The 26,479-nt window shown below is 39.0% G+C and overlaps 5 protein-coding genes and 2 non-coding genes across 7 annotated transcripts; 5 read left to right on the forward strand and 2 right to left on the reverse strand.

Annotated features, from left to right (window-relative positions):
- Window positions 1–8,369: 8,369 nt before the first annotated feature.
- BO70DRAFT_282721 (Ty1/Copia family ribonuclease HI) lies at window positions 8,370–8,693 on the forward strand (the record flags this gene model as incomplete). The annotated part of the gene is given in 2 exon segments (XM_025539055.1): window positions 8,370–8,533; window positions 8,552–8,693. 2 exon segments carry the CDS (start codon window positions 8,370–8,372, stop codon window positions 8,691–8,693), a joined length of 306 nt encoding a protein of 101 aa, XP_025403842.1.
- A 2,273-nt stretch (window positions 8,694–10,966) lies between these two features.
- On the forward strand, window positions 10,967–14,825 carry BO70DRAFT_383772 (uncharacterized protein). The gene is made up of 4 exons (XM_025545605.1): window positions 10,967–11,417; window positions 11,509–12,015; window positions 12,072–12,670; window positions 13,212–14,825. Exons 1-4 carry the CDS (start codon window positions 11,281–11,283, stop codon window positions 14,360–14,362), a joined length of 2,394 nt encoding a protein of 797 aa, XP_025403843.1. The 5' UTR covers window positions 10,967–11,280; the 3' UTR covers window positions 14,363–14,825.
- Window positions 14,826–16,381: 1,556 nt separating this feature from the next.
- Window positions 16,382–18,115, forward strand: BO70DRAFT_327008 (translation initiation factor eIF2 subunit alpha). The gene is made up of 4 exons (XM_025540681.1): window positions 16,382–16,617; window positions 16,691–16,853; window positions 16,911–17,118; window positions 17,176–18,115. Exons 1-4 carry the CDS (start codon window positions 16,540–16,542, stop codon window positions 17,654–17,656), a joined length of 930 nt encoding a protein of 309 aa, XP_025403844.1. The 5' UTR covers window positions 16,382–16,539; the 3' UTR covers window positions 17,657–18,115.
- A 284-nt stretch (window positions 18,116–18,399) lies between these two features.
- yvc1 (putative potassium ion channel Yvc1) lies at window positions 18,400–20,714 on the forward strand. The gene is made up of 5 exons (XM_025538976.1): window positions 18,400–18,560; window positions 18,622–18,946; window positions 19,004–19,938; window positions 19,991–20,131; window positions 20,183–20,714. Exons 1-5 carry the CDS (start codon window positions 18,485–18,487, stop codon window positions 20,614–20,616), a joined length of 1,911 nt encoding a protein of 636 aa, XP_025403845.1. The 5' UTR covers window positions 18,400–18,484; the 3' UTR covers window positions 20,617–20,714.
- A 49-nt stretch (window positions 20,715–20,763) lies between these two features.
- Window positions 20,764–21,371, reverse strand: BO70DRAFT_357248 (uncharacterized protein). The gene has a single exon (XM_025541990.1). The coding sequence runs from the start codon at window positions 21,070–21,072 to the stop codon at window positions 20,812–20,814; it is 261 nt and encodes an 86-aa protein (XP_025403846.1). The 5' UTR covers window positions 21,073–21,371; the 3' UTR covers window positions 20,764–20,811.
- Window positions 20,967–21,039, reverse strand: BO70DRAFT_t30. Its single transcript has one exon. It is a non-coding gene; the product is annotated as a tRNA-Lys (tRNA).
- A 285-nt stretch (window positions 21,372–21,656) lies between the features above and the next one.
- Window positions 21,657–21,729, forward strand: BO70DRAFT_t7. Its single transcript has one exon. It is a non-coding gene; the product is annotated as a tRNA-Lys (tRNA).
- Window positions 21,730–26,479: the final 4,750 nt, after the last annotated feature.

The raw sequence follows: 26,479 nt of genomic DNA on the forward strand, positions 1-26,479 counted from the left end.
AAGAGATTCTTTTATTTATACTTCTTCGCAGAAGATCTATTTATATAAATATAACTAAATATTTATAAAGCTATATAAAAACAGTATATAACTTTGTTTATACTATATATCTTATAAGTTTCTTATTTTTTGCTATTAGATTCTCATTATTTCAAATCAAGAATATATAAGACTATTTCTAATATCTGAGCCAGATAATTTATTTTAATAAAAAAAAGCACTATTTATAATAAAATAACCCAGCTATCAGAATAAAGATTATTAAGATAATATATTATAATAATTATAAAAGTTATAAGATTATTAATAATAGTTCTATATCTCTTTGATATTTATAAGATATTAATCTCTTTATAAGAAGCTACTGATCCTTCAAGAATCAGTCTATCTTATGAATATAGATTATCTTTATTATTATCAAACAAATACACAGTGTTTTATAGTTGATTCCTTATCTAGTTGACAGGCTTTCTACCCTGACAAGTAGATCCTATCACATGAAATCAATCAATTGGAAGCCCTAAATACTTGGAACGCATGTTCAATTCATGAAACTAATGGAGCTGAAGTATTACTATTAAAATGGGTGTTTTTATACAAATTTGATGAAACTGATCACCTGACTGGTTTCAAAGCCCGAATTTGTGTTAGGGGCGATTTGCAGACACCTGATTGATTGGAAACACGCGCTAGCACCCTTGCGGCCAGATCCATGCGGATTCTTTTGGCCCTAATTGCTGTGTTTGACCTGGAAACCAATCAACTGGATGCAATCACCGCCTTCCTTAATAGTCTTATTAAGGAGAAAATCTATGTGGGTCCAATTCCTGGATTAGGAAATAAACAAACAGTTTTCCTATTACAGAAAGCCCTATATGAATTAAGACATTCACTATTTCTTTGGCAAAATACCCTGAAACAGAGACTAATAGCCCTAGGGCTTAAGCCTATTCAGAAAGATCAATGCATCTTCATCAATGAATTCATGATTTTGATGATTTTTGTGGATGATATGATTTGTGCGTTTCACAAATCAAATTATCAAAAATTCAATGAATTCAAGCAAAAATTAATAATATCATTCAAATTCAAAGACCTTGAAGAGATCAATTTATTTCTCAATATTCAAATCTTATGTGATCGCCCAAATAGGAAGTTGTGGATTTAATAATCAAACTATATTGATAAGATTGTTAATAAGTTTAATTTAGGGCAAAGAAAAAGCCCTAAATCCCTACTTTCAAGCGAGAAATTAGTGAAGGATCCACTCCACCAGGCCACCGCCAATTAAATTCATGAATTTCAGCAGAAAGTAGGGTCAGTTTTATATCCTGCAGTTTGGACTAGGCCTGATATTGCCAAATCATGCCAGTTGTGTGATAGAATAACCCAGCTATCGGGATAAAGATCATCGGGATGATATATTATAGTGGTTGTGAGAGTTGTAAGATTATTAATAGTGGTTCTACATCTTTCTGATATTTATAAGATACTAATCTCTTTGTAAGAAGCTACTGATTCTTTAAGAATCAGTCTATCTTATAAATATAGACTATTTTTATTATTATTAAATAAATATATAGTATTTTATAATTAATTTCTTATCTAATTAACAGGCTTTTTATTCTAATAAGTAGATTTTATTATATTCTGATTCTTCTCTTTTTAACTATCTAAGAAAGATATTATCTATTAAAGATAATAAAGAAATAAAAGTACTTAGTAATTAAATTAATCCAAAATTTTTGCTAAATACTATTTTTATTATTAAAGAGATTTAACAGCTAGAAGATTATATTTATTAATTAAAATAAATTATTAACTTATAGCGAAGAATAGCTTATTTCTAAAAAAATAGCTTTTTAAATAAAATTTTCTTAAGATATTATCAATTCTTCTCTGAATTAAAAAAGAATAAAAGAAAGATTAAATTTAAAAATATCTCTTACTTTGCTCTGAACTTTAATCTTCAAAAATATTAAGAATAAATTATTAATTTAAAATATATATTTAAAGATATACTTAAGAAATATTTATCAGAGAAATATAAGATTCTTACTACTATCAGCTATATAGACTTAGTATATAAATAAAGATAATATTATTTTATAAATAATAAGAGTCCAAAAGAGAAATAATTTCTTAAGAAATTATAGTCTTAATTTAAAGATTAAATTCTTATACTAATTCAGAATACTACTATTTTTTAATTAGATATTATAGCTTAATTTAAACAGGCTTATTAATAATATAGTCAGAATCCGCGAGAGTTCTATATTTATCTTAATATCTTAGAGTAATACTTTTCTTACTAAGTAGAAAAGAAAAGAATCTTATTCTATTTTACTAAACTACTATTAGATCTAAATTATTATATTTAAGAATATATTTTCTATCTATCAGAGAAGCAGGATAAAATAATAATTATTATTACTTATTATTATAAACTATAAGAAAATAGAGGAAAATATAAGTAAAATAATAATTAATTTAGTAATTATAAATCATACAAGCGCTTTTAAGAAATTACTAGTAAAATTATTAAAAAAGATATCTTAAATCACAGGGAAAATCTTATTAGAAAGAATAATAATTAATTATAATATTTTATATATAAAAGTATTCAATATCTTGCGAATTAATACTTTATTAAAAATAAAAGAATTTAATCTGCTAGAATCTATTAATTTTTATTAGATTTAAAAAGAAAAATAAAGAAATTAAAATAGATTTTATAATTTTAACTTCTTTATTTATAGTAGAAACTATATATTGTTTTTATATTTCTATCTATATTTAAAATAGTCTTAAAATCTTTGCAGATCTGAATAGCTGCGCCGAAGTAGATATTATTAATTATTAATTTATTAAAATCTATAATCTCTAATATATTCTAATTACTGCGCCAAAGATTAAAGCTATTAATTAAATTATTATTTTTATTTATAATATATAGAAAGTCTCTATTATTGCTATTAATTCGCGAGAAGATATCTATATTTTTAAATAATATTATATAGAGATTAATTAGAATCCCTAATTAAAAGACAGTCCTGTACTATTTTTAATAATTATACTTTATAATTTATATATTATCTTATTAGTATAGAACTGTTAGTAATAATTTAGTATATTATTTATTTTACTGCTTTTTATTACTTAATTTACTAAAGCAACTTAAAACTCAGTAAGAATATATATTATTATTAAGCTTTCTGAAGATATCTGGCTATCAGAAAAAGAATCTTATGATTTATTATTAAATTTTAAGATAATTTTTATTAAACTTAAGCAGTTTTAAGATATATTCTCTATAGATTTTTTTTAATAGCTATCTTTTTATAGCCCTGCAAATTATATTATTAATATTAAATCTAATAAAATATTCTCTTATAATCTAATATATCTCTTATCTAAAGCCGAACTTAAGATTCTATAAGAATATATTAAAAAAAAATCTAAAATTAGACTAAATTTAATCTTTAAAAAGCCCTGCTGAAGTCTCTATTCTTTTTATATTTAAAAAAAATAATAACTTATATCTTTATATAGACTACAAAGATCTTAATAAGATTTTTATTAAAAATTATTATTTTTTATCTTTTATTTTAAAGATTCTTGACAGAATTTCAGAAAGTATCTATTTTTTAAAGATTAATATTAAGAATATATACTATCAAATCTATATTAAGAAAAATAATAAATAGAAGATAGTATTTTATATTTAATACAGCTATTTTAAATATATAATTATATTATTTAAATTAACTAATACTCCAGCAACTTTCTAAAATTATATATATATTATACTTCAAGAATTTCTTAATAATTTTTATATAGTATATCTAAATAATATTCTTATCTTTTTATTAAATAAGAAATCTTATATAAAATATATTTATTAAGTTTTAGAAAGACTTCGAGAAGCTCAGCTCTATATAAAACTATTAAAATATTTATTTTATTAATCTCAAGTTAAATTTCTGAGATATATTATCAACTCTGATAAAGTATTTATAGATTTTTAATAAATAAATAATATTATTTTATAACCGACTTCTAAAAATTATTATAATATCCAGATCTTTCTTAGATTCTATAATTTTTATTAATAATTTATTTAAGACTATTCTTATATTATCTTATCTTTTACTTCTTTACTTTATAAAATAATTAACAGACAGAAGCCAGAGAAAATTTATCTAATCTTAATTAAATAAATTGCTTTTCACTATCTTATTACTATCTTTTAATAAATATCTTTATTAATATATTTTAATTCTATAAAATCCCGGCATTTAGAAACTAATATATTAAAAAAAGAGATAAGTAATATTTTATTTTAATCTAATATTAAAAGTATATTTTATTCAGTTATATTCTGATTTTATAAGTTTTTTAATATTAAGCTAAATTATAATACTTCAGATCAAGAGCTATTTATTATTATTTACTCTTTTAAATAATAGTAATAATATTTAGAAGATACTTTTTAAATAATCAAGATTCTATCAGACTATTTGAACTTGTAATTTTTTATATATTAAATCTAGATTAATAGAAGACAAGCTTAATAATTTATAAATCTAATTTTTTATAATTTTATTATTAAATATAAAACAGGAAAATTAAATTCAGTAAATAGATTTTTTAGAATATTTTCTAAATCTTAAGTAAAATCTGCTTCTTAAAAGAAACTGTTAATCTTAATTTAAATATAATTTATAAATATATTATTTCTGATAATAAGAGATCTTATTAAAGAAAAAATCCAGTTTAAATCTTAAAATATATAGAATTATTCTAAATTTAATATCTGTATTATATTAAGCTTAAAGAATTTTAATAATTAAGTTAATATAGAGACAGCTGACTGGACTGCTTGAAAGAACTTATTTTAAAAAAGATTTATTTTTTAATCTATAATATTATAAGTATATACCGCAGAAGTTTTATACTTAAATATATATAATTTTAAACTTTAAAAGATAATCTTATATTTGTAGAATAATAATCCAGAGATATAATAATAAAAGACTATTATTTAATAAAAATAATCAGATTAAAAGTATTAGATTATTAAAATAACTGATTATATTTATTTTAAAAATTAATATTATATTCTCTCTTCTGAGATATTATATCAGACACTTATTAAACTATATTATAATAATCTGTTAGTAAAATACTTCAGAAAAACTTAAATAGAAGTACTACTATATAAAAAGTTTTACTGAAATAAATTATAGTATAATATAGCTAAATATATCTAAATTTATCTAATATATTAAGAAATTACTACTTCAAAATATTGATTATATAGTAGTCTTAAATTATTATTAATTTTATTATATTTTTTTATTAAATTAATAATAGATTTTATTACAGGGCTGCTCTCTATTATTTAATATAAAAAAACTATTAATACTATTCTAGTTATTATTAATTAATTCTTAAAATACTATCTTTTTTTTACTATTTTATTTATAATAACTATTCCAGATCTTGCTAAACTGTTTTATAAATAGATTAAATTAATTTTCAGATTCTTAAATAAGATTATATCTAATTAAGAATTAATCTTTATTAGTAAATTCTGATTAAATTTAGTCTATAATAGCTATATAATCTTAAAGCTTTTAACTATATTTTATTCTTAAATTAATAGTCAAATAGAATAAATAAATTAAATACTTAAATACTATCTCTAATATTACTTCAGTCAGTATAATATTAACTAGTTATTAATTTTTTTAAATACTTAATTTATCTGTAATAACACAGATAATATAATTATAGATTAATTATTTTATAATATTTTTTATAACTTTTTATTAAATTTTTATATTAGAATTAAGACTAATTCTTAGTAGTAAAAAGTCCCAGCAGTACAGAATAAAATCAAGAAATTTAGAGAAATAAGAAAATAGCTATAAAAGATATAATAAATAGCTATAGAAAAATAAAAGAAATATTATAATAAATATAGAAAGCTATTCTATTTTAAAAAAAAAGATCTAGTTAAGCTATCAACTTAGAACTTATAACTTAAAAAATTAAGAAAGCTGGCTTTAAAATTTATAGAATTCTTTTAAATTTTTAAATATATTAAATCTTAGATATATTAATTATATTTATCTAAAAAATATAGATAAATCTATAATATATTCTATATTTTCTTGTTAGAACTATAGAATATTAAAAAAGATTATAAAGAATTATTTCTGATATCTGAGCTAGATAATAAAAATAAATAAGAAGTTAAAAAAATCAAAGATTATTAATATTATAATAATCAGGATTATTATTTAATTAAGTAAAAAGAATAACCGAGCAAGTATAATTAATAAATTTTTAATAAAAATATAAAGAATACACCCAAAGCTATAAAATAATACTAAAAATATTATAAAAAGTATTATATATTAAAAAGACAGAAGATAATTATTAGTAAATTATTTTATATTTTTAAGAAATAAGCTACAGAAATATTAATTTCTTAATATTTCTTATTAATTATATTATTGCGGATTAAATATATTAATAGATATAAAATTATTCTGCTATAAGATAATAGAAGATATCTAAATATATTTAGTTATATTTATTATTTATTTATAAAATAAATAATAATAATAATCAGGCCCTCTTATTATAATTTAGAAATATTTATAAAAAAAATAGACTTCAGGAGAAGAATATAAGAATCTGTGATTAATTTAATAATATTATTTTTATTATTTAAAGTTGATTTATTATTATTAATATCCGGGTATTAAATATATATTATAGCTTTTATTAAATTAAGAAAATTTTGCAGAGCAGAAATCCAGTCTATATATCTTAGATTATTGAATAGTAAATATAATAATATTTCTGTTTTATAAATATAATAATTTTTCAGCAAGACGCGAAGGCTAGAATAAGAAATTAATTATATTAAAAAAATATAACAAATCTTAATAAACTTAATATACTTAATAATAAATTTCTAACAGAATATTAATAATAGAATTATAAAAATCTTATTTTTTAATTATAATAAAAACTTATATACTTAGCAGTCTTGATATTTTTTAATAAGAATTTATAAATATAAATATTTTTTATACTATTAAATATTTTTATAAGAATATAGATCTCTTCGCGGACAGTCTATTTAATATTATTATTTTAATATTTTTTCTTTAGAATCAGAGTAGCTTATTTAATAATCTTTAAAAGATTATAAGTATTTTTTAGCAGATCAGTTATAGACTTAAGAGATATTAGTAAATTATATATATATAATATAAAGTATACAAAATCTATAGGATTACAAGTCTTTTTTTTTATAAAATAGAAATAATATAGAACAGATATCTTTATATTTAATAGATAACTAATATTATATAGAGTGTTCTTTTTAGAATTAAAATTATTATTTATATATCTTAGATAGTATATATAGAAGTTATAGCAGGCTTTAATAAGAATATTCTACTTAAGATATACTGTTCTCTTTATTATTGCAAAGTAATTAAAAATAAGATTAATATTTAATAAAAAAGAGAATAATAGTAATACAGTATAGATAAAAATAATAAAAATTATATAAAATAATAAAAAAATATAAAGAGAATAATTATAAATTACTAAAGAAATAATAATCATAAAGTAGAAGAGAAGAAAAAAGAGAAATAATATAAAAAATTCTTTTATTTATATTTCTTCGCAGGGGATTTATCTATATAAATATAATATAAAAGATTCTTTTGTTTACACTTCTTCGCAGGGGATCTATTTATATAAATATAACTAAATATTTATAAAGCTATATAAAAATAATATATAATTCTATTTATACTATATATTCTGTAAGTTTTCTATTTTTTATTATCAAATCCCTACTGTTCTGAATTAAAAATATATAAGACTATTCCTAATATTCAAGCCAGGTGGCTTATCCCAGCAAAGAAAAGTATTATTTATAATAGAATAATTCAGCTATCGGGATAAAGATTATTGAAATAATATATTATAATAATTATAAGAGTTATAAGATTATTAATAATAGTTCTATATCTCTCTAATATCTATAAGATACTGATTTCTTTATAAGAAGCTACTGATCCTTCAAGGATCAGTCTATCTTGTGAATATAGACTATCTTTGTTATTATCAAATGAATACACAGTGTTTCATGATTGATTCCTTACCTAGTCGACAGGCTTTCTACCCTGACAAGTAGATCCTATCACAAGTTGATTTCAGAACACCTGATCAATCCAAGCCCTAAACATCTCAGGGCTGTGGATCATTTAATCTTTTATTTAGGAGGAACAAAGGACTTGGCTATTGAATTTAGCCCTAGCCCTATTTTATTTTATATGGCCAGTGATGCTAGTTTTGCTGATAATCAAGATCGCGCTAGCTTAATAGGGTATATTATTTATTTATTCAATAGCCCTATTGATTGGCTAAGCAAGAAACAGTGTTATGTGATTCTTTTAACTACTGAAGCTGAATTATTAGCCCTAACTACTGCAGTCAAGTAACTTCTTTAATAAAGAAGATTTTTTAAACAAATAGAGTTTAGCTCTAATCAACACTTCTCTATATTATATAACAACCATCAAACAGTCAAAATTCTTACTGATAAGAATTTCCTCTTTTGGACTAGTCTGAAATATATTAATATTATTAATTATTAGCTAAGGCAAGAAGCCCTGAATAAAATAATTGATATTTAATAGATATCTACTAATAAAATACAAGCAGATGGCCTGACTAAGCAGTTTCTTGGTCAGAAATATACTCAATTTATCAAATAGTTGAATATGGTGATTTATTAAATTCTATTATTATTATTTTCTATTTTAGTAATTTATTTACTCCAGTTTTTTCTAATATTTTATCTTATCAAAACTGCGGGGGTGTATTAATAATATAGGCAGACTGGCCAGTTCGCTGTCTAAGACTCGCCAGTTCGCTGCCTAAGACTTATTAGTTTGCAGTCTCAGACCAGTTGACTGCCTTAGATTATTAGTTGGCAGACTGATAATTCTGAGTTCCGCCTACCCCGCAGCGGAGCAAGAGATCTTACTTTTATTAATTATTCTAGTCTCTATTCAACCACTGGTTCTATTATTCTCGGCCCTATTCTAATTATATAATTTTTATATAATTTTTATATAATTTTATATGTTTTCATGTGCTTTTGATAGCCAATTGGCTATAAATATAAATAAAAAGATCTCTCAGTTTTTAATTAGTTTTTTAATAAGTTTTAATCAAGTTGAATCAGCTTTTAGTCTCTTTCTAATCTTTGATTCTTTTTATTACTTCTTTTATCTTTCTCTTATCTTTCTTTTATCTTCATCTCACTTTCATCTTACTTTTATATCTAATTTATATAAGAAAGTAAGAGTTCAGTGAAGTTTTTCTGAGAGATCAGAGAAAAGTTCTTACTTAGTTATCTGATCTCTAATTCTTCTTATTTTTTTACTTCTCTTATCTTTCTCTCACTTTCACCTCACTTTTGCACCCAATTTGTATGAGAAAGTGAAAGTTCAATAAAGTCTTCTAAAGAAAAGTTCTTACTACTTATTTGATCTGTTTAATCTGTTTGATCTATTTAATCTGTTTGACCTGCTTTATTCTAATAACCTGACTATCCGCAATCTTCTTAACTGCCTGTCAGTTTCTGATTCTATTGATAGCTCTTTGAGCTATATCTTATTTATAAATCTAAAAATAGTCTAATCCAGAAGAAATAGTAGAATAGAAGTAGTATATTTATTCTTAGTATTCTAATTAGTAATTAATATATAGTTTTTCTAGTATTTTATAATATAATTAAGATATACAGCTAAAATAGAGCGGTAATTATATATCTTTGTATATATTTCTTATTATAAGAATAATAATTTTATAAAAAGCTGAATTTTATTAATATAACTAGAATTTTCTTATTATTTCTGATAAATAATAATAAAAAAGATACTAATTTCTTTCTTAGTTATATTTTTTTAATCTAAAAAGCTTCTTTTTATATACTTTTAGGCGATGATGAAGATGATCAGATTAATAATTATTTAATCTGGATATATCTTAATTATGCTAGAGCTTAAAAAAATATAGCGGGTAGATCTTAATATCAAGAACAGTTAAAATAATTAACCGCCCGGTTTTTAGCTATACCGCGGTTAGATATAAAAATTTCCTTAACCTGATCATAACCTGGCGATTAGATATAAAAATTCCAATTAACCTGACCTGACCTGGCCGTTAGCCACTCTAAGCAAAGCTAAAGTGCAGAGTAGATATATTGAAATTTCTACCAACGAGCGTTGTTATTACAGACACATATAGATAGGTCAGTGCTGGGATGATTTATGCAAACTAAAGATCCTCGAAAACCATTTTCCATAGCCTACATCTGTATCTCACCCCATGCAGGCAAATACGAAGCAAATCCGAAATACTGTGATGCCGCCCCACTTCAGCAGTGAAGCAATACCTGTCATAATCAGGATCTAGACGGCCCCTCATCGGTAGATCCAGCGTCCTCCGGATGGACTATCTTGTGGATGGCTCGCAGCAATCAAAACTGTGGTCTGGACCCGGTGTTTCGATCGAATCAGGCACCGGATGAAGTACAAAGTAGGTAGTACAACCCCTGTTGCAAGATGACAGATGACGTAAGATTAAGCTCTGCAGTTCCCCAGTAAAATGTTTACAATAAGTGTATCAACCCACACTATGACATGGGACTTCCTGTTAAACTGACGAATCGGCACCTGTTTCTCAGGCATAAGCATCGTAAAATCCTAGCTCTGTAGCGGAGCTAGCGGTTTAGGGACAAAAAGACGTCGAGGGGGAGAGGGGAGAAAGAAAAACCGACCCCAAGCTAGCAGACTGACAGCCCCGATCTTACAGTAGTAGCAGTTTCAGGTGAGCGCGCGCTTCTCCCCCCTCCTTCCATCAATCTATCTTTGGAATTGATACCTTTTGTCTCCATCGCCTGTCTTTACTGATTCTCCATCATTTGACTTCGAATGCCCAGGTTCCCCGCATATGATCCTCCTATGCGTGCACTGCTTCTAAAATAGCAACGGTCCTGCTGCTCAGCCCTGCTTAGTGCTTAGTCATATCCCCTCGACCTAAAACGGCGCGGGCGGAAGAATCCCTTAAAACCCATCGGCGAGGGGACTGTTTAGGGGATTTGCATGGTGACAAGCTTTCTTTTTTTCTTCCTGAAGCTGGAGCTGGACTCCTCATGCATCCTGGAACCTGACGATGAGTTCGTTCCACCAGTTTATGCTACAGGCAAAGAAGGCGCGCGATGCTATCAATAACAGAGCAAGGAAATCAGATGCCAAGAAGAATAATTCGTCCAAACACACTGCAGGTCCATCTTCGGTATCGTCATCAGTGTACGTTGATTAAGCCCCCAGTTGATCACCAGACGCATGCAGTCAGGTTTTGTGACGCGCTCATCGCTAACGTACCATGTGATGTTGATAGAGTCAACCTAGTTTCTACATCGGCCCCCCCCTGGGATCTTCTCCCCGTCGAGATTCAGATCACGATTTTCGCGCACTGCGGCGTCACGGATCTCCTGCCGTTGAAACTCGTCTGCAAGTCCTTTCATAACCTTCTCACCTCCCAAGAACAATCGATTACCCGGCAGTACCTCCGTCAGCGCCGCCATGGAACACTTCCGTCTCCGATAGACGGAGAGAAGACATATACCCGAAGTCCCGAAGATGATGTGGTGCTGCTGTCGGATCTATTTCCACCAGCAAAGAGCGCTAAGGGGGGGCATATATACACATTCAAATACATATCTGGACTGCGTCGCCGGCAGAAGCTTTGTTCCCGGCTCTGTTGCTACCTTGCGGACCGTGTCATGGATCGATTCGTGCACAGTGAGCCGGCATTCATGAAGTCAATGTTCTCCTCGAAGTCTGAGCGGTATGCATTTGTGCAACGAACAACTGCACAATTATGGTCTTACCTCACGCCACTGATGTAAGTGACAATCCCAACCCTACTCCGATTTGCTCCTGACACGATCCCTCTTGTAGGTATTATACGCTACACTTCCTTGAGGCCTACGCTCTTGCCAGACGAGAGCAGACCAATGCCCTTCTACGTGACTGGGAAGCAGGACGTCTGCCAGTTCCGGTCCCCCCTCACATCCGTAAAATCATGTACCGGGAATTGCAAGTAAAGATAATCAGATCACCTCCTTTTACCGACACCCCTACCCTTATCGCCACACACCACTGCATGGAGCTTCTTGTCACATACCTGCGGTACACCGTACCACCAGATGAGCCTACGGTGTCAGACGATAGCTGGATTGGGTCACTGCTTACAGTGTCGCCATTCCTTCGAATAGTGGAGTACTTCTCCGCTGAGATCGGCGATGGGGGTAATCAGCGAATGCAACGGAAGGATTTCATGCACAATTTCCACAATGACATCACGTCTAATGCAAAAGACGACATCAACTCGTTGGTTTTCCAAAATGCGCCAAATGTGCATCTTCATGGCTCTCTGAAGGATGTCTGGTTCGATGTCGTGAAAGAGGAACTGGTTTCGAGAATGGCAGCACCTCATAATGCAGAACGCATCATGGCCTGGAATGGATTACCGATACTCTTCTGCTGCCAAGATTGCTGTATATCGGATGGATGGCGGGCATGAAACATTTGGTTATTTGATTAGCAAGCATTGCATTATTTCGCATTCTTAAGGCGAGGCGTTTCAGCGGGGTTTGGGTACACTCCATGGTGGAGAAAATATCCATGTTGAGTTATGAGCCATTTGCGACTTTGTGTTACTCTTGCAGCATAACATTTTTGAGCAGCGGATTTTACAAAGAATAGAAATATTGTTTTCGTCTTTAAGTGGTTCAACCCGTAAAATATAAACATCAGTCTATGTATTTAGAGACATAGCCCGACATCCTAGCACATGCTAGTACTACTAAGCTTTGTTTGCCATGTTTGCGGGATACGGCGCGTCGGCGGAGATAGCTGTAGTCCTGAGACGCGGAAGCCCCAGTAAGCATCATTCTTCCTCCCCCTCACTCCCGAGCCCCGAGGCCGATATATTTTGTTATTTTAAGTTGACTTCCTCAATGATGTGATCTACAAAGGCTCGTTCGTCTGCCAATTAACCTATATTCAATCAGCCCAAGGATACCATAATGACACAAGCAACTCTACTAAACACCTCATGGACGCTACATCGTCTTTCACCCCTCCACCATGGCAAAGAATTCGACTCACTACTAAACAATCCTCTGGCTCTAAAAGCTTACGCGACTAGGCTGCGCGATCAGTTATCCGGCACCGCCTTGTCCGGCGGCGTCCAATTCGGCGGCGCACTGCCTACAACAGAAGATGACGGGCTCTCCAGAACCGGCGCGCTGAAATCCTGCACTTGGGAAACCGTCCCAAACATATCTTTCTCAGAAATCGAACATGAATCCCTTGAATCTGACGATGCGTCCGACCCCTTAAATGCGCCTCGATCTCGAACCCGGCCCCGTCGCCCACCACACTCGCCCTCACCATCTCACCAAGGAGGGGGGATCTGCGTGAAACTTGAATACGAAAACATAACCTACAAGGCCGCCCTCCTCACATCTTCATCTTTACCTGCGTCTCAGTCGAATCCTACCACCAAACCGCGAACTCGAACGCGATCCCAGACCCAAACACACTCCACACGCCTCCCTCTTCTCCTAACCCGCTTCCCCGCGCCTCTCCGACAAACTTTCATTTCCTTCCTCTCCTCGACGTTCGACGCCTACTGTTCTCCCCTGCATCTACCCCCCCAGTTCCTTGGCACAGCACTGGGAACCTACATACGTGCCCTTGCATCAGAAGGACTCGGGACCGCAAATCCCGTAAACATCCTGAAAGAGCTTCATCTTACACTCTCGTTTTCGGCCTCTGTCGCGCCGGAGCTACGCGCTCTCAACATAAGTATACCGCGGGAGTCACTGGGTGGATTTCTTTATGCCGGAGACAGTGGAATGGGAAGTGAGTCGGACGTTCTGTCCCGTCTCAGTGCCTACCTGGATGGGCATTTGGCAATGAAGCTGGATTTGACCGGTAATGCTACTGGTCCCGGTCCAAAGGGGCAGCAACACGTGCGCCTGTCGAGAATCACCTGCGGGGGATTTAGTCTTGGTGGTGACGGCAAGATGAAGTTGGTTGCGTCGCCATCTACTGCTGGTGGTGATGGTGAAGAGTCGTCGAATGGCGCTTCTAGCCAGACAAATCGTCTAGCATTGCGAGCTTGTGAGGTGCTGCTTCTGGATGTTGTTCGCAGGGCGGCTGTGGATGAGGATGAAACCTGAGCAAGTGGGATTGCGATCTACGAGTGCACGTATATATGGGTCCCCATCCAAAAGAGAAGAGCAGTTCGTGACGATATTCATGATTGCTATAAACAATATATCCAACAGATGCCGAGACTATGCATTGTAGATGTCAGTCGCTGGAAATTGCGCGGTGCCGTCAATCGTCTACAAGTCCAGGCCATGACAAGCTATGCAAATTTACAATAGGTCCCCCCAACTCGCTTCAGAGGGAACTAGAGAACTTCAGTTCACTGTGGGCCACCCTTTGGTTCAGCGAACCCAAGGGCCTTGTCGACGCTGGCGACGAAATGAGGCATGCTATCGCATCCCTCAAATGCCACTTCTTCCAAGCCCGCAGAACAAATCGCAATTAGGAATACCGCAGATGAAACCCTTACTTCAGGACAATTATAATCGTTTATAATCTCGCAGAGGGCCTAGGTCCCGGAGCCACCAATACTTGTGATATCATGGTGTTTAATACAATAATCATGTTATGCTCTGGGAATTTCAATCGCGTCGTGAGCGGAGCCGTAAGATAAAGAAGGCAGGACGGCACCAAAGAAGGCCCTAGAACCTGTCTGCTACACAGGATGGCCAAGCATGCTGCAAGGAACCTCAACGAAATTGGAGTCTTTTGACAGAGGTAATACGTCCATGGAGCTGGATATTATGATATGAAAGAAGCAACTTAGGCCCAGAATACAGCACTGCCGGAAGAGGCAGTGATTCTTACATGTGATTACTTTATATCAAAGGAGCATCTGTTGTTTTTCCTGCTTTCCGATGCACATTTGCGGGGTTGGCTCAGATCTAGTATCTTCGTTCCCATTGGCCCACATCGTACAGATCGTCACCTCATGGCTCGTGCGAACTAGTCACAGTTCCACCTCATTTTACTACCCTACTAAGTAGTCCACATTCATGCTCTTTTAGCGAGATATCAGCCGTGGGATTGGCCTTGAACATCATTCTCATAAGTGTAAGAGTTCATCAAGAGCTCTGACATTTATCGAAGAATCAAACCAAATCCTACAAGGTACAACTGTGTATTTGTGAATCTCGAAGATCCCATTCTAGCACTCTGGATCGACTCGGGAATTTGCGATACCTTGTGATAATTGGGACAGAATGGCCAGTACTAACAAAGTGCAAGCAAAGCCAAGGTAACTGGTATAATCCGCGGGGTCGAGGCATGTTTCTTGCCATGGGTGAATAAAATTCTGTGTCATATTCCTTCCTGTTGGAGGACAAATTATAGCTCTTAAAACCAGCTTTCAATGTTAAAGCCCAGGTCACAACTTTTTATGAAGGCATAAAAACTAACAATTCCCGTTTTCATCTATCTGGCATATCATACGTATCGCCAGGCAAAGTACGGAGTACAGGAAGGACTTGATGATACTTATCAAATACCGGTATCGATTTCAGATAGGTTTTTGGTGAGTTGTTCCCGCCAAATTTTCTCACTTTGGTCTTACAAGTCTCTACAAGAGAAGGCCCATAACTATCTGGCGCACAGGCTCTGTGTTTTGTGGAGAGCATCGGTTTTAGACCCTATGATGCGACCACGACATCTTGCCATTATTTCCGTGAGTGATACTTGCCAACAAAGCTGGAAATGCCCCCGTCAGTAAGAGATCAATAAAGATATCTCAACACGCATGGGTTTGAATTTGAAGACATCTGCCAGGCCTGAGGCAATCGGCCATCTACTGCAACTTCCACAGCTGGTGGAGAATTCAGCGTGATCCCTTAATTAGAGCGATTTGTCGAGTCCGAGATCAGCTGTTCAAAAACCTCCTGACAGGCAAAGCCCATCTTGAATTGAACTAAACGAGACGTTAAGAGGATGTTTCGAACAATGTGCCCGTTCCAGTATCGGCGGCACCGCGGCGCAATCAGCGCTATCGTGTATTGCCGGGCGGTGTAACAACCCCCTGCACGTGATGACTCAACCGCGAGGCCCAAAGTGGGTTTTTTGAATTGTGCTTTGTGATCTCCAGAAGTTGCAATCCCCAGTCCAGGCTCCCGACCCCCTCATATCCTTTCGGACATTTTTACGGAGGTATTCTCTCGAGGCCATTTAGTCTCGGATACCCTATTACTTTTTAGCCCTATACCAGTGCCCGGACCGTTCAGAAGTTTGCCTGCAAGGCGCAACCCCGCCGAAAATGTCGTTGACAAATTGCCGTTTCTACGAGGAGAAGTACCCGGAGGTGGACAGCTATGTCATGGTCAATGTGAAGCAGGTATGCATCGCTGCAGGCCCATTCGCCAATCAAAGCCAAGGAAGTCATCTGATCGTTACTTTTAATCCTCCAGATTGCCGAGATGGGCGCATACGTTAAGCTCCTCGAATATGACAACATCGACGGCATGATCCTGCTCTCCGAACTGTCGCGCAGACGTATTCGTAGTATCCAGAAGCTCATCCGTATCGGTCGCAACGAGGTCGTCATCGTGCTCCGTGTGGATAAGGAGAAGGGTAAGCGACACCCCTCCGGATGACAACGTTCAGCAACTGACTCGTCTGCGCCTCTAGGTTATATCGATCTTTCTAAGCGTCGTGTTTCCCCCGAAGATGTGGTCAAGTGCGAGGAGAGATACAACAAGAGCAAGGCGGTGCACTCTATCATGCGTCACGTTGCCGAGGCCACCCAGACCCCTCTCGAAACCCTATACCAGCAGATCGCGTGGCCCCTGAACCGGAAATACGGCCACTCTCACGATGCGTTCAAGATCTCCATCACGTAAGGACACAAGTGTATTTGAAGGTGCCACGGGCCAGTTTGCTCATATCGTCTTAGGAACCCCGACGTGTGGAACGAGGTCGAATTCCCCGGCGAGTCCGTGAAGAAGGAGTTGACGCACTACATCAGCAAGAGACTTACTCCTCACCCGACCAAGGTTCGTGCTGATATCGAGGTTACCTGCTTCGGCTACGAAGGTATCGACGCGGTCAAGGATGCTCTGCGTGTCGCCGAGATCAACAACACTGCCGAGAGCCAGATCAAGGTCAAGCTGGTTGCCCCGCCACTTTACGTCCTGACTAGCCAGTGCTTGGACAAGGCTATCGGTATTCAGATGCTCGAGGAGGCTATCCAAAGGATCGAGGTCAAGATCAAGGAGTCCGGTGGTGGCTGCATTGTCAAGATGGCGCCCAAGGCCGTTACCGAGCACGACGATGCTGCTCTCCAGGAACTCATGGAGAAGCGCGAGCGTGAGAACATGGAGGTTAGCGGTGATGAGAGCATGTCCGAGAGTGATGAGGGCGGCGTTCCTGAGTAAGCTACTCATGGCCAACTTGAAGACAGCATCTGAGGCTGTGGACTCGCCTCGATGAGAGCTTGGAAAACAACAGGACGTTGAACGAATTGGAGTTAGGCGGTATCGCGGAGTGAGGATTGAGGGCGATCATGTACGTGTGTCGGATGGGAAGCGGAAAAGTTCAATAGAGTTTTTGGACGTGACACGACTTATGAGATGGAAGTACGGTTCAATGTGCGACGGGGCGAGATCGAGATCATCGGCAAGGTGGAAGGCGATGAGGGAAGCCTTGTCTTGATGAGGAATACCTACCTCACGAGGCGATGATGCTATTAATTATCGTCATTTATTGTTGATCAGTGGATGTTGATTGAACCCCTGTTGATGACTGGGCTCCGGCCCACAGGAGCTGCCCCATGTTCTGATGTACATAAGCTTCTTTGATCTACGATTCAACGCCAGTGGCCATTCTATACGCTGATGCATCCTTGGTTCTTCTTCCCTGTGACTATCTCCTCCCAACCCCTTTACGCAAGTCAAAGCGAACGCTGGCTCCAAGTTTTCTAAACATGCAGCTCGGCCAGTCACAGCACTCTCTAGTAACAGATAGTGCCCAGTAAACTTAATTCTTCGTTCCTTTTTCTATGATTCGCGCGTTGGAAACGGTCTCTTCATTGGCGTCTTGGATTGAGTGGCTGGGTGGGGCGTGCGCGGCATGGTCGATTTAGTCTCCCAAGACGGCCTGTTTCCCAACTTCCAGCTCCAGCATTCGCACCTTCCTTTATCTACCACGCCATCATTCGGCAGTCTTTTTGGCTCCCAACCTGTGCTTGAAAACCAACCGCCTAAATGAGCCACTGGCGAGATATCTTCAAAACCGATACGGGCAAGGCCCGTCACCGCCGACATATGGAGCGACACCACTGTACGTCATCCGAATACGAAGCCGCCGCTCCACACTATGCGGTCAACTAACAGGGTAATAGTGCTTCCTTCATTTACAGACGAACATATTTCGTCCAGTCTCCCGTCAAAGGAGGTTACAAGGGTGGCCCTCCGTCTGAAGTATCAGATCGAACAAATCGTACCCTGCGAGCTCGCGGAGAGCGACATTACTAATCCCAACAGCCGGGTCATTACAAAGGATGTGATCCAGACAGCCCGGCTAGCGGGAGGTGACCTGCAGGCCTGTGTCCCCTTCTGCCTGCTTGTCTGTCTACGATGGTTCAAGATACTGGCGCGGGAGGAACTTTGGGATTCTGATTTGCATGAGCGTCGAGCCCTTGCATGTGAGGTCATCGCCAAGCGCATGTAGTATACCCCGTTGTTTGGCGTTGAACTACCAAAGTTTACTGACGACCAGCTTAGAATTGAAACCGAGGAAGATCAGGATACACTTCTCATCCATGTTCTTCTGAGGCGATACTCGATCTTTATTGATGGAGAGGAGACCGTGCCGGCAAATGTTATTGAGCGCGCTGTTGATATCCACGCTTTGAGGGTTATTGGCTCCTCGGGATACCAGAAGTGTATCAGATACCTTTGGAATGGATGGTTCTGTCAGCAGGAAGGCAATCCAACCAATTTTGTGCCCTATCAGGAAAGGGACAACGCCAGTTTTGCCGTCCATTTTCACCCCGATCGGATGAGGGCGCCCCTTTATCAGAACATCTGCCAAATCTTCTTTTCTTTGGTGTTCCTTGGTCTCTACACTCAGGTCATCAACACCGTCAATCCTACCGGTGACATAGATGTCATGGAGGGGATTCTCTATGTCATGACACTTGCATTCATTTGCGATGAGGTAACTAAGCTCTGGAAGATTGGGTGGCAATATATAGACTTCTGGAACGCCTTCAACTCTACTCTCTATGCGATCCTTGCTGTGTCTTTTTTCCTGCGAGTCGCTGCTCTGGCGCATTCTTCGTCGGTACACGATGCAGAGAGACGACGGCTCAACGAGTTAAGCTATAACTTCCTGGCCTTTGCAGGACCAATGTTCTGGACGCGTATGATGCTTTACTTGGACTCTTTCCGCTTTTTCGGGGCAATGTTTGTGGTTTTGAGAGTCATGATGAAGGAGAGTCTGATTTTCTTCGCCCTACTTTTCGTCGTCCTCGCGGGTTTCTTCCAGGCATTTATCGGCATGGCTCAGGTTGATAATGATATCCCCATCACAAGAAGTATTGTGCAGGGTATGATCAACAGTGTCATGCAGAGTCCGGAATTCAGCACTTTCGAGGACTTTGCATTTCCGTTCGGAATCATTCTCTATTACATGTTCAATTTTGTTGTCATGACCAGTAAGCAATACCTCGCTTTCTTCAAAGGACTGCTGAGCTGACTTCGATTAAGTCCTCTTGAATATCCTCATTGCACTGTACAATAGTGCATATGAGGATATCTCAGGAAATGCCATTGATGAGTACATGGCCATCTTCGCGCAGAAGACCATGCAGTTCGTGCGTGCACCGGACGAGAATGTCTTTATACCTCGTATGTTTTATCTGTTACCACCATTAGACAATGACTGACCGCGATGCTTAGCATTCAATCTGTTGGAGATCATCTTCTTGGTGCTTCCGTTCGAATGGTGGCTTCCGAGCCAGTATTATGCCAGACTTAATGACATCGTCATGGGGATCATATACTCGCCCATCCTTATTTTCACTGCGTGCTTCGAAGTTCGGGATGCAAAGCGAATCAGGTGGAATCGACGCCGCGGTGAGGAAGACGACGATAGCGTGCAGGAATGGGAACATGCCGCTGAGGAAGTTGACTTCGACATTGATGACGGCTGGAGACAGGCTGTGCAGGACTCTACCCCAAATGTGCTTGTTGACAGTGCCACATTGGAGATCATGCGGCTCAAGGAACAGATAATTTCACTTACTGATACTGTCAGGGTCCTAGCTGAGGAGAGGGCCGCGAGAAGTATGATGATGGGAGAGTCGAGCTTGACCATGGTGGACCAGGAATAATCGGTTTTGGGTATTGTGTGCCGGTCTTGTCTTAATGCCGTTGCGTTTCCTCGTGTGATTTATCCCGTTGCGAAGTTTGATTTTGGGGTATGGCATACATCTTAGGTCTAGTTTGACCGAATTACTGATGCTGCATTACGAGTTCAGTCACTGGAGCATTGCAGACCTGATGTTACAAGAGACATGTGACAACATTCATTGGCATTTGTGTTGTAGGGGCTCGGTGCGTATTCTCGGGGTCCCTATGTCTTGGGGACAAGAAATTTCTTGTGGGGAAGAAAAGTAATTATCCCTTTCCCCGTCAATGACACCAAGATATGGCGATTGAGTTGGAAAAGAGCAAAAAGAAAAGCCCAACGCGGGGGTTGAACCCGCAACCTTGAGATTAAGAGTCTCACGCTCTGCCGATTGAGCTAGCCGGGCTGATTTGATGGAAGATGGATACCAGTTTGGCATTGTGAGCGTTTGTTATGTTTTCACGCTAGAAACACTAGTCGTGCTTTAGTCTACACTGGTGGGCCAACCCCCAAGATCAAGAACGCTTGAGGCATACCAACAGTAACTCACTGACATCAAGTGTTCTACTGCATGCGTGACTTCCTGCTTTTAGGATCGGGTTAGCCTTGTCTTTCAATGGCTAGTAGATCCCAGGCATGGAATGGGTTCAATTGTGGATATTACTTGCTTCACAAACAAATCACAATCATGGTTTTAGGGGAGGCTGGACAATAGTATATTTTTGAGGACAGAGGATGGGTTTTGGTGATGAACCAGGGGCCCCTTGGGAGTAGTAGGTACAGTACTATTATCGTCACATGGTGGTTTCGTAGTAGTCATAATACGTACCATGACCATTGAAAATAGGACACTGAAGCCATTTGTGCTGCCAATTAGCATCAAGGTACTCAGTATACTAGTTTATGTTGTGAGCATGGCAGGAAATGCAAGCAAATGGAACTTGAAGTCCCGGTGGGAAGACCCACTTCTAACTTTAAGTCTGGAACATAGTGCACAAACCAGCCTAGACTTCCATCAAATCAGCCCGGCTAGCTCAATCGGCAGAGCGTGAGACTCTTAATCTCAAGGTTGCGGGTTCAACCCCCGCGTTGGGCTTTCATTTTTGCTTTTTTACATTCCCCCCCATGACCAAAATCGACTGATACAGTTCTCTTAGCCCAATGGCTCGAACATGCAGCTCAATTGACCCGGTAAGGGAACCGGGGGAAGTTTTTGCCTTTTCAACAACCATCCCGCAAGAACTCGAAATCCCGGCCAATCCCAACTTCAATGCAGTCCGAAAGGTGATGCATGTAATCTCAAAGACAACTCCTCCACCAGAAGCTACAAGGGCGAGTCTCTGGCGCCGAGAAATGACAAGCCATACTGTTGGAAGAAAGATTGTCTTGTACAACAATTGACTCGATCATCGGTTGAAGGGTGTCACAGACCCCGAGTCCGCATATGCGATTATAGTAGGATACGACATGCTGTAGCTCGGACAACGAGAACTCGACGCCTCGTCTCGTCTCGTCTCGTCTGGCCTACATGTCGACGAGTAAATCGAAGCACGCATCACCCAGGGGCCAAGCCCCATCCACCGAAAGAGTACCACCATCCGCCACCGCATGAAAGCAGAATACAATTCCATCACACGCTCATCCACTCTACCTATGATTGCCAATGCGTAGCGACCCTGGGCGAGAGAATCTCTGTTTAGCCTACGCCTACACCGACAAGGATGCGCCTCTTGCTTGAATTGAAAAGTTGGTTCGTGTCATATGCCGATTTAGCCTGGAATACAATCTATAGTCACAATGAGGTAATAGTGCATCCACAAAGCGATGAAGTACGCATCCAATAACGAAATTCTCCGTCCCCCCCCCCCCTCCAACGCAATGCTCCCCGCGCGAAATTGAGCGGCTTCTCACCTGGCCCGGAGGTGCGAACCCGCCAGCTCTTTAATGTCACCGCCGGTGATGGCATACATGTTGAGGCGAATCTACTCCAAGGAACCAAGCAACACGCTCCGTGGGCCAAGGGTCATCTACCATGGTTGACTATCGCGACATGCTGACCATCAACAAACGGGCCGTCCGACAGACGTTGGGTGAAGAAGAAACGGGAGAGATGGCGGAAGATGGGGGAAAAGAGGGGGGGGGGGGGGTTTATACTCGGGAAAAATCCCCAGATTAGGAAGGAAGAGGCAGCTGCGCCGCCAGATCCTTCGCCGGCGAAGAGCAATGCAAGCAGATGAGTAGCGCAAGGTACTCGCGGGTTAATCCCAAACCCAGGTCAACTCGAACAAAGTGGATGTGAACTGCCAGCCCCGTGTGGTCTCCTTGTTGAATATGCTGCATCACTCATCAGAAGACTCAGTCTTGTCGTCCTCGTCGTCCTCGTCCTCATCCGAATCATCGTCATCGTCATCGTCATCATCATCATCATCATCATCATCATCATGCTTCGCAACCATCAGCTGCATCCGCTTAAACACCCTCATGACATCCTTCTTCCCCCCCTTTGCAGCCAAGTCTCGTGCCGTCCGCCCACGACCATCCTTGAGGTCCCCAGCTGCGCCATGACCGAGCAGGAAGTAAACATCTTCTGCAAGTCCAGCCTCCGCAGCCATGTGGAGGGCGGTTTGCCCAAACATGTCTGTTGCATGGACGTCGGCCTTTTTATTGACCAACAGCCGCATGACGTGGTTTTTGGATCCTACAGCTTTGTGAAGTGGCGTTCGTTGATAGTCGTCCCGGGCGGTGACATCGGCTCCGTTATGGATCATATACTCCACCATTTTTCGATGGCCCCGTTCCACTGCCTTGTGTAACGGGGTCTCCCCCGAGAAGTTCGTCAGGTTGATGTCGGGCGACTTGTCCAAGAAGAGCTCAAAGAGGTCCCTGCGCCCACTGGCGGCAGCAAAATGGAGGGGCGTGTCCCCCTTTGCGTCCTGCGCCTCAGAGTCGGCGCCGATGTCGAGTAGCATGTCCATAATCTGATCATGCCGGTGGAGCACTGCCCGATGCAAAGCTGTCATGCCGTCCTTTGCGGTGGCTTCGAGCATCACTCCATGCTCCAGTGCAAGCATGGCAAGCTCTACATCGCCGTCTGCTGAAGCGATATCCAACATTGTCTGCCCCGAGCCATCCTGTGAGTTGACATCCGCCCCCCTGTCGAGCAGTAACTCGATCATTTTCCGGCCTCGCCTGCTTCGGTCGTATAGCACCAGCGATATCAACAATGATAGACCCGGTTCTCCGGCTGGGGTGTTAATATTCGCCCCCTTCTTCAACAAGTATTTGACGATATCGACGTAACCTCGGCGACCGGCCTGGTACAAGGGTGTACCGCTCTGCTCGTATTTGTCGTCCCCAGAGGGCTGCATCTCCATATCAGCCCCGTAGCGAGTCAGCAAACGCACGATAGTCAAGTGTCCAGATCGTGCAGCCCACCACAGCGCAGATCGGCCTCCATCATCCACCGCATTGAGATTCACCCTTCGGGACCCCATCAGCAAGCGTACCACCACCTCGGATCCTTTCTCAACTGCCCATAACAACGGTGGCCTCCCGTCCCAATCCTTCACATCTGGGTCTGCATTTGCTCGGAGCAGCATCTGTGCCATCGTTTCGTTTCCCTTTTCCACTGCGCAGGACAAGGGTGCTCTTCCATCCGGATCCTTGACGTCCGGATCCGCATTTGCTCGGAGCAGCATATGTGCAATTGTCTCGTTTCCCTTCGCCACTGCGCAGGACAAGGGCGCTCTTCCATCCGGGTCCTTGACGTCCGGGTCCGCTTTTGCTCTGAGCAGCATCTGTGCAATGGTCTCGTTTTCCTTTTCCACTGCGCAGGACAAGGACGCTCTTCCGTCCGGGTCCTTGACGTCCGCATCCGCATTTGCCTTCAGCAGCAACTGCACAATCGACTCATTATCGCTCCGTACAGCCGATGACAGTGGTGCCAGTCCATTGGGATCCGCCACATTGGGGTCAGCCCCAGCGTTCAGCAACAATGCCACGATATCTGGATTGCCCTTTTCCACGGCCACTGACAATGGTACCGATCCGCCTTCATCCTTCACATTGGTATCCGCTCCGGTCTTGATAAGTATCTCCAAGATAGTCGGATTCCCCTTTTCAACTGCATAGGCCAGCGGCGTCTTCCCTTGAAAGTCAGGCACATGACAATCGACCCCGACACCCAGTAATCGACCCACGACGCTCTCATGCCCGCCCTCCACGGCGGCACATACGGCCGACTGTCCACGTTTCGCATCCCTAATGTTTGGATCCACCTTGCCGGTCGCCAGAAGCAACTGGATGACCTTGTCATGGCCTTCAGCCGCGGCCCAGAAGAATGGTGTCCGGCCTAATTCGTCCTTGCACTCGAGAGTCACGCCGGGGGTTCCTAGGAGGAGCGTCACAATGGTATCGTACCCTTTGCTAGCGGCTAAAAACAGGGCTACCTCTAGCTTGTCCGTGGGACCTGTTGGGGGTTCGGATTCTGCCATGATAGCACACACAAACTCGCAGCGTTGGACAAAAGAAGACGAAGGAGGAGGAGGAGGAGGAGGAGGAGGAGGATGAGAATAAGAATAAGAGATTACCACGCGGTCACACTCTCGGGCCTCAATCAATCAATCGCCCATTACAGATTTAGAGTTCGAATCCTGATCTCTCGCCCGGAAATCGCCCACGAAAGGAGATATGTAGAGTAGATAGATAATTCAAGATAGAGATAGATAGATAGTCAGGCCGAACAACCGCCCTGCCCACCGCCGCCGATTTAGTAGTCTTAGAGGGGTAAAGGCAAATACCCACTCGCTCGCTCATTCACCACCCTACTACCCACTAAGGTACCCTACTCAGGGACTCAGGTACCAACAGCAGAAGAACGGGATGAAAAACCGGGCCACAATCGACAATTTACCGATCAATCACAAGGCTTTGATCGCGAACGCTCGACAGTAATACCTCCCAGATACCTACCTAATAATAAACCCACTTCTACTATGAGGTCAAGTAGCCCACACCCGCCGCCACGTGTATATCACTGACTGGTCCATTGATTGCCCTTCCCCCCCGAACAGACAGCGGACTCCCTGTCCTGTTCGCAGTTGCACAGGTGGTTTGTGGGGACTGACTGGACTGCGACTGGCATTGCGGGCCCCGGCCGGATGGCTGGGGTTGTGGTTGGGGGTGGGTTAGCGGGTTAGTTAACTAACTAGTGGATTGCTGCTGTTGCTGGGCCGGGACCGGGTTGGGCTGGGTTTGGTTGGTTGGGTGCCGATTACTCCGCGTGGCGTGCATAGAACTATTATCTACTGCTGCTGGTTTCAGTAATGCTAGTAAGAAGGACGGTATTTTGGTTGCTTGTGCTAGTACTGTGACTTATGGTGTAAGACGCCATGTGATCAATGAACTGGTTCGTAGTAAGTAGGTAGGAAGGATCGAGTATTATCCATTACTACTCTGTAGGACGCTACCTAGCACCCAAGTTACCCGTGGAGACTGGAGAGAGTTCGTTCATTGGGTTGGATTTCCCCAGCCTCCTAAATTTTTTTTTATAATCTCGCGCGAAGTAGCCTAGTGCAGCTTCTGCAGGACGGAATTATGCGCTACGGTAATATGTAAGTAGGTACTCTGTACTGGGCATGGTGTGTGTTGGTGTAATGCGGAGGAAGGAGGAAGTAGGTACTTCCGTGACCTGCCTGGCGAGTTGATGATAGCTCAAATGCACCATGCTGTTTCGCCTGTGATAGAAAGATAAACGACCACCATGTGGGGATAGAAAGCTGCCTTCGATTTGTGGCATCAAGTAATGGTTTATTAGTACAGACTTGAGACCAAAGCGATGGAACAGG

This window comes from Aspergillus heteromorphus (genome assembly GCF_003184545.1).
Source record: "Aspergillus heteromorphus CBS 117.55 chromosome Unknown BO70scaffold_1, whole genome shotgun sequence".
NCBI classification, from domain to species: Eukaryota; Fungi; Ascomycota; class Eurotiomycetes; order Eurotiales; family Aspergillaceae; genus Aspergillus; species Aspergillus heteromorphus.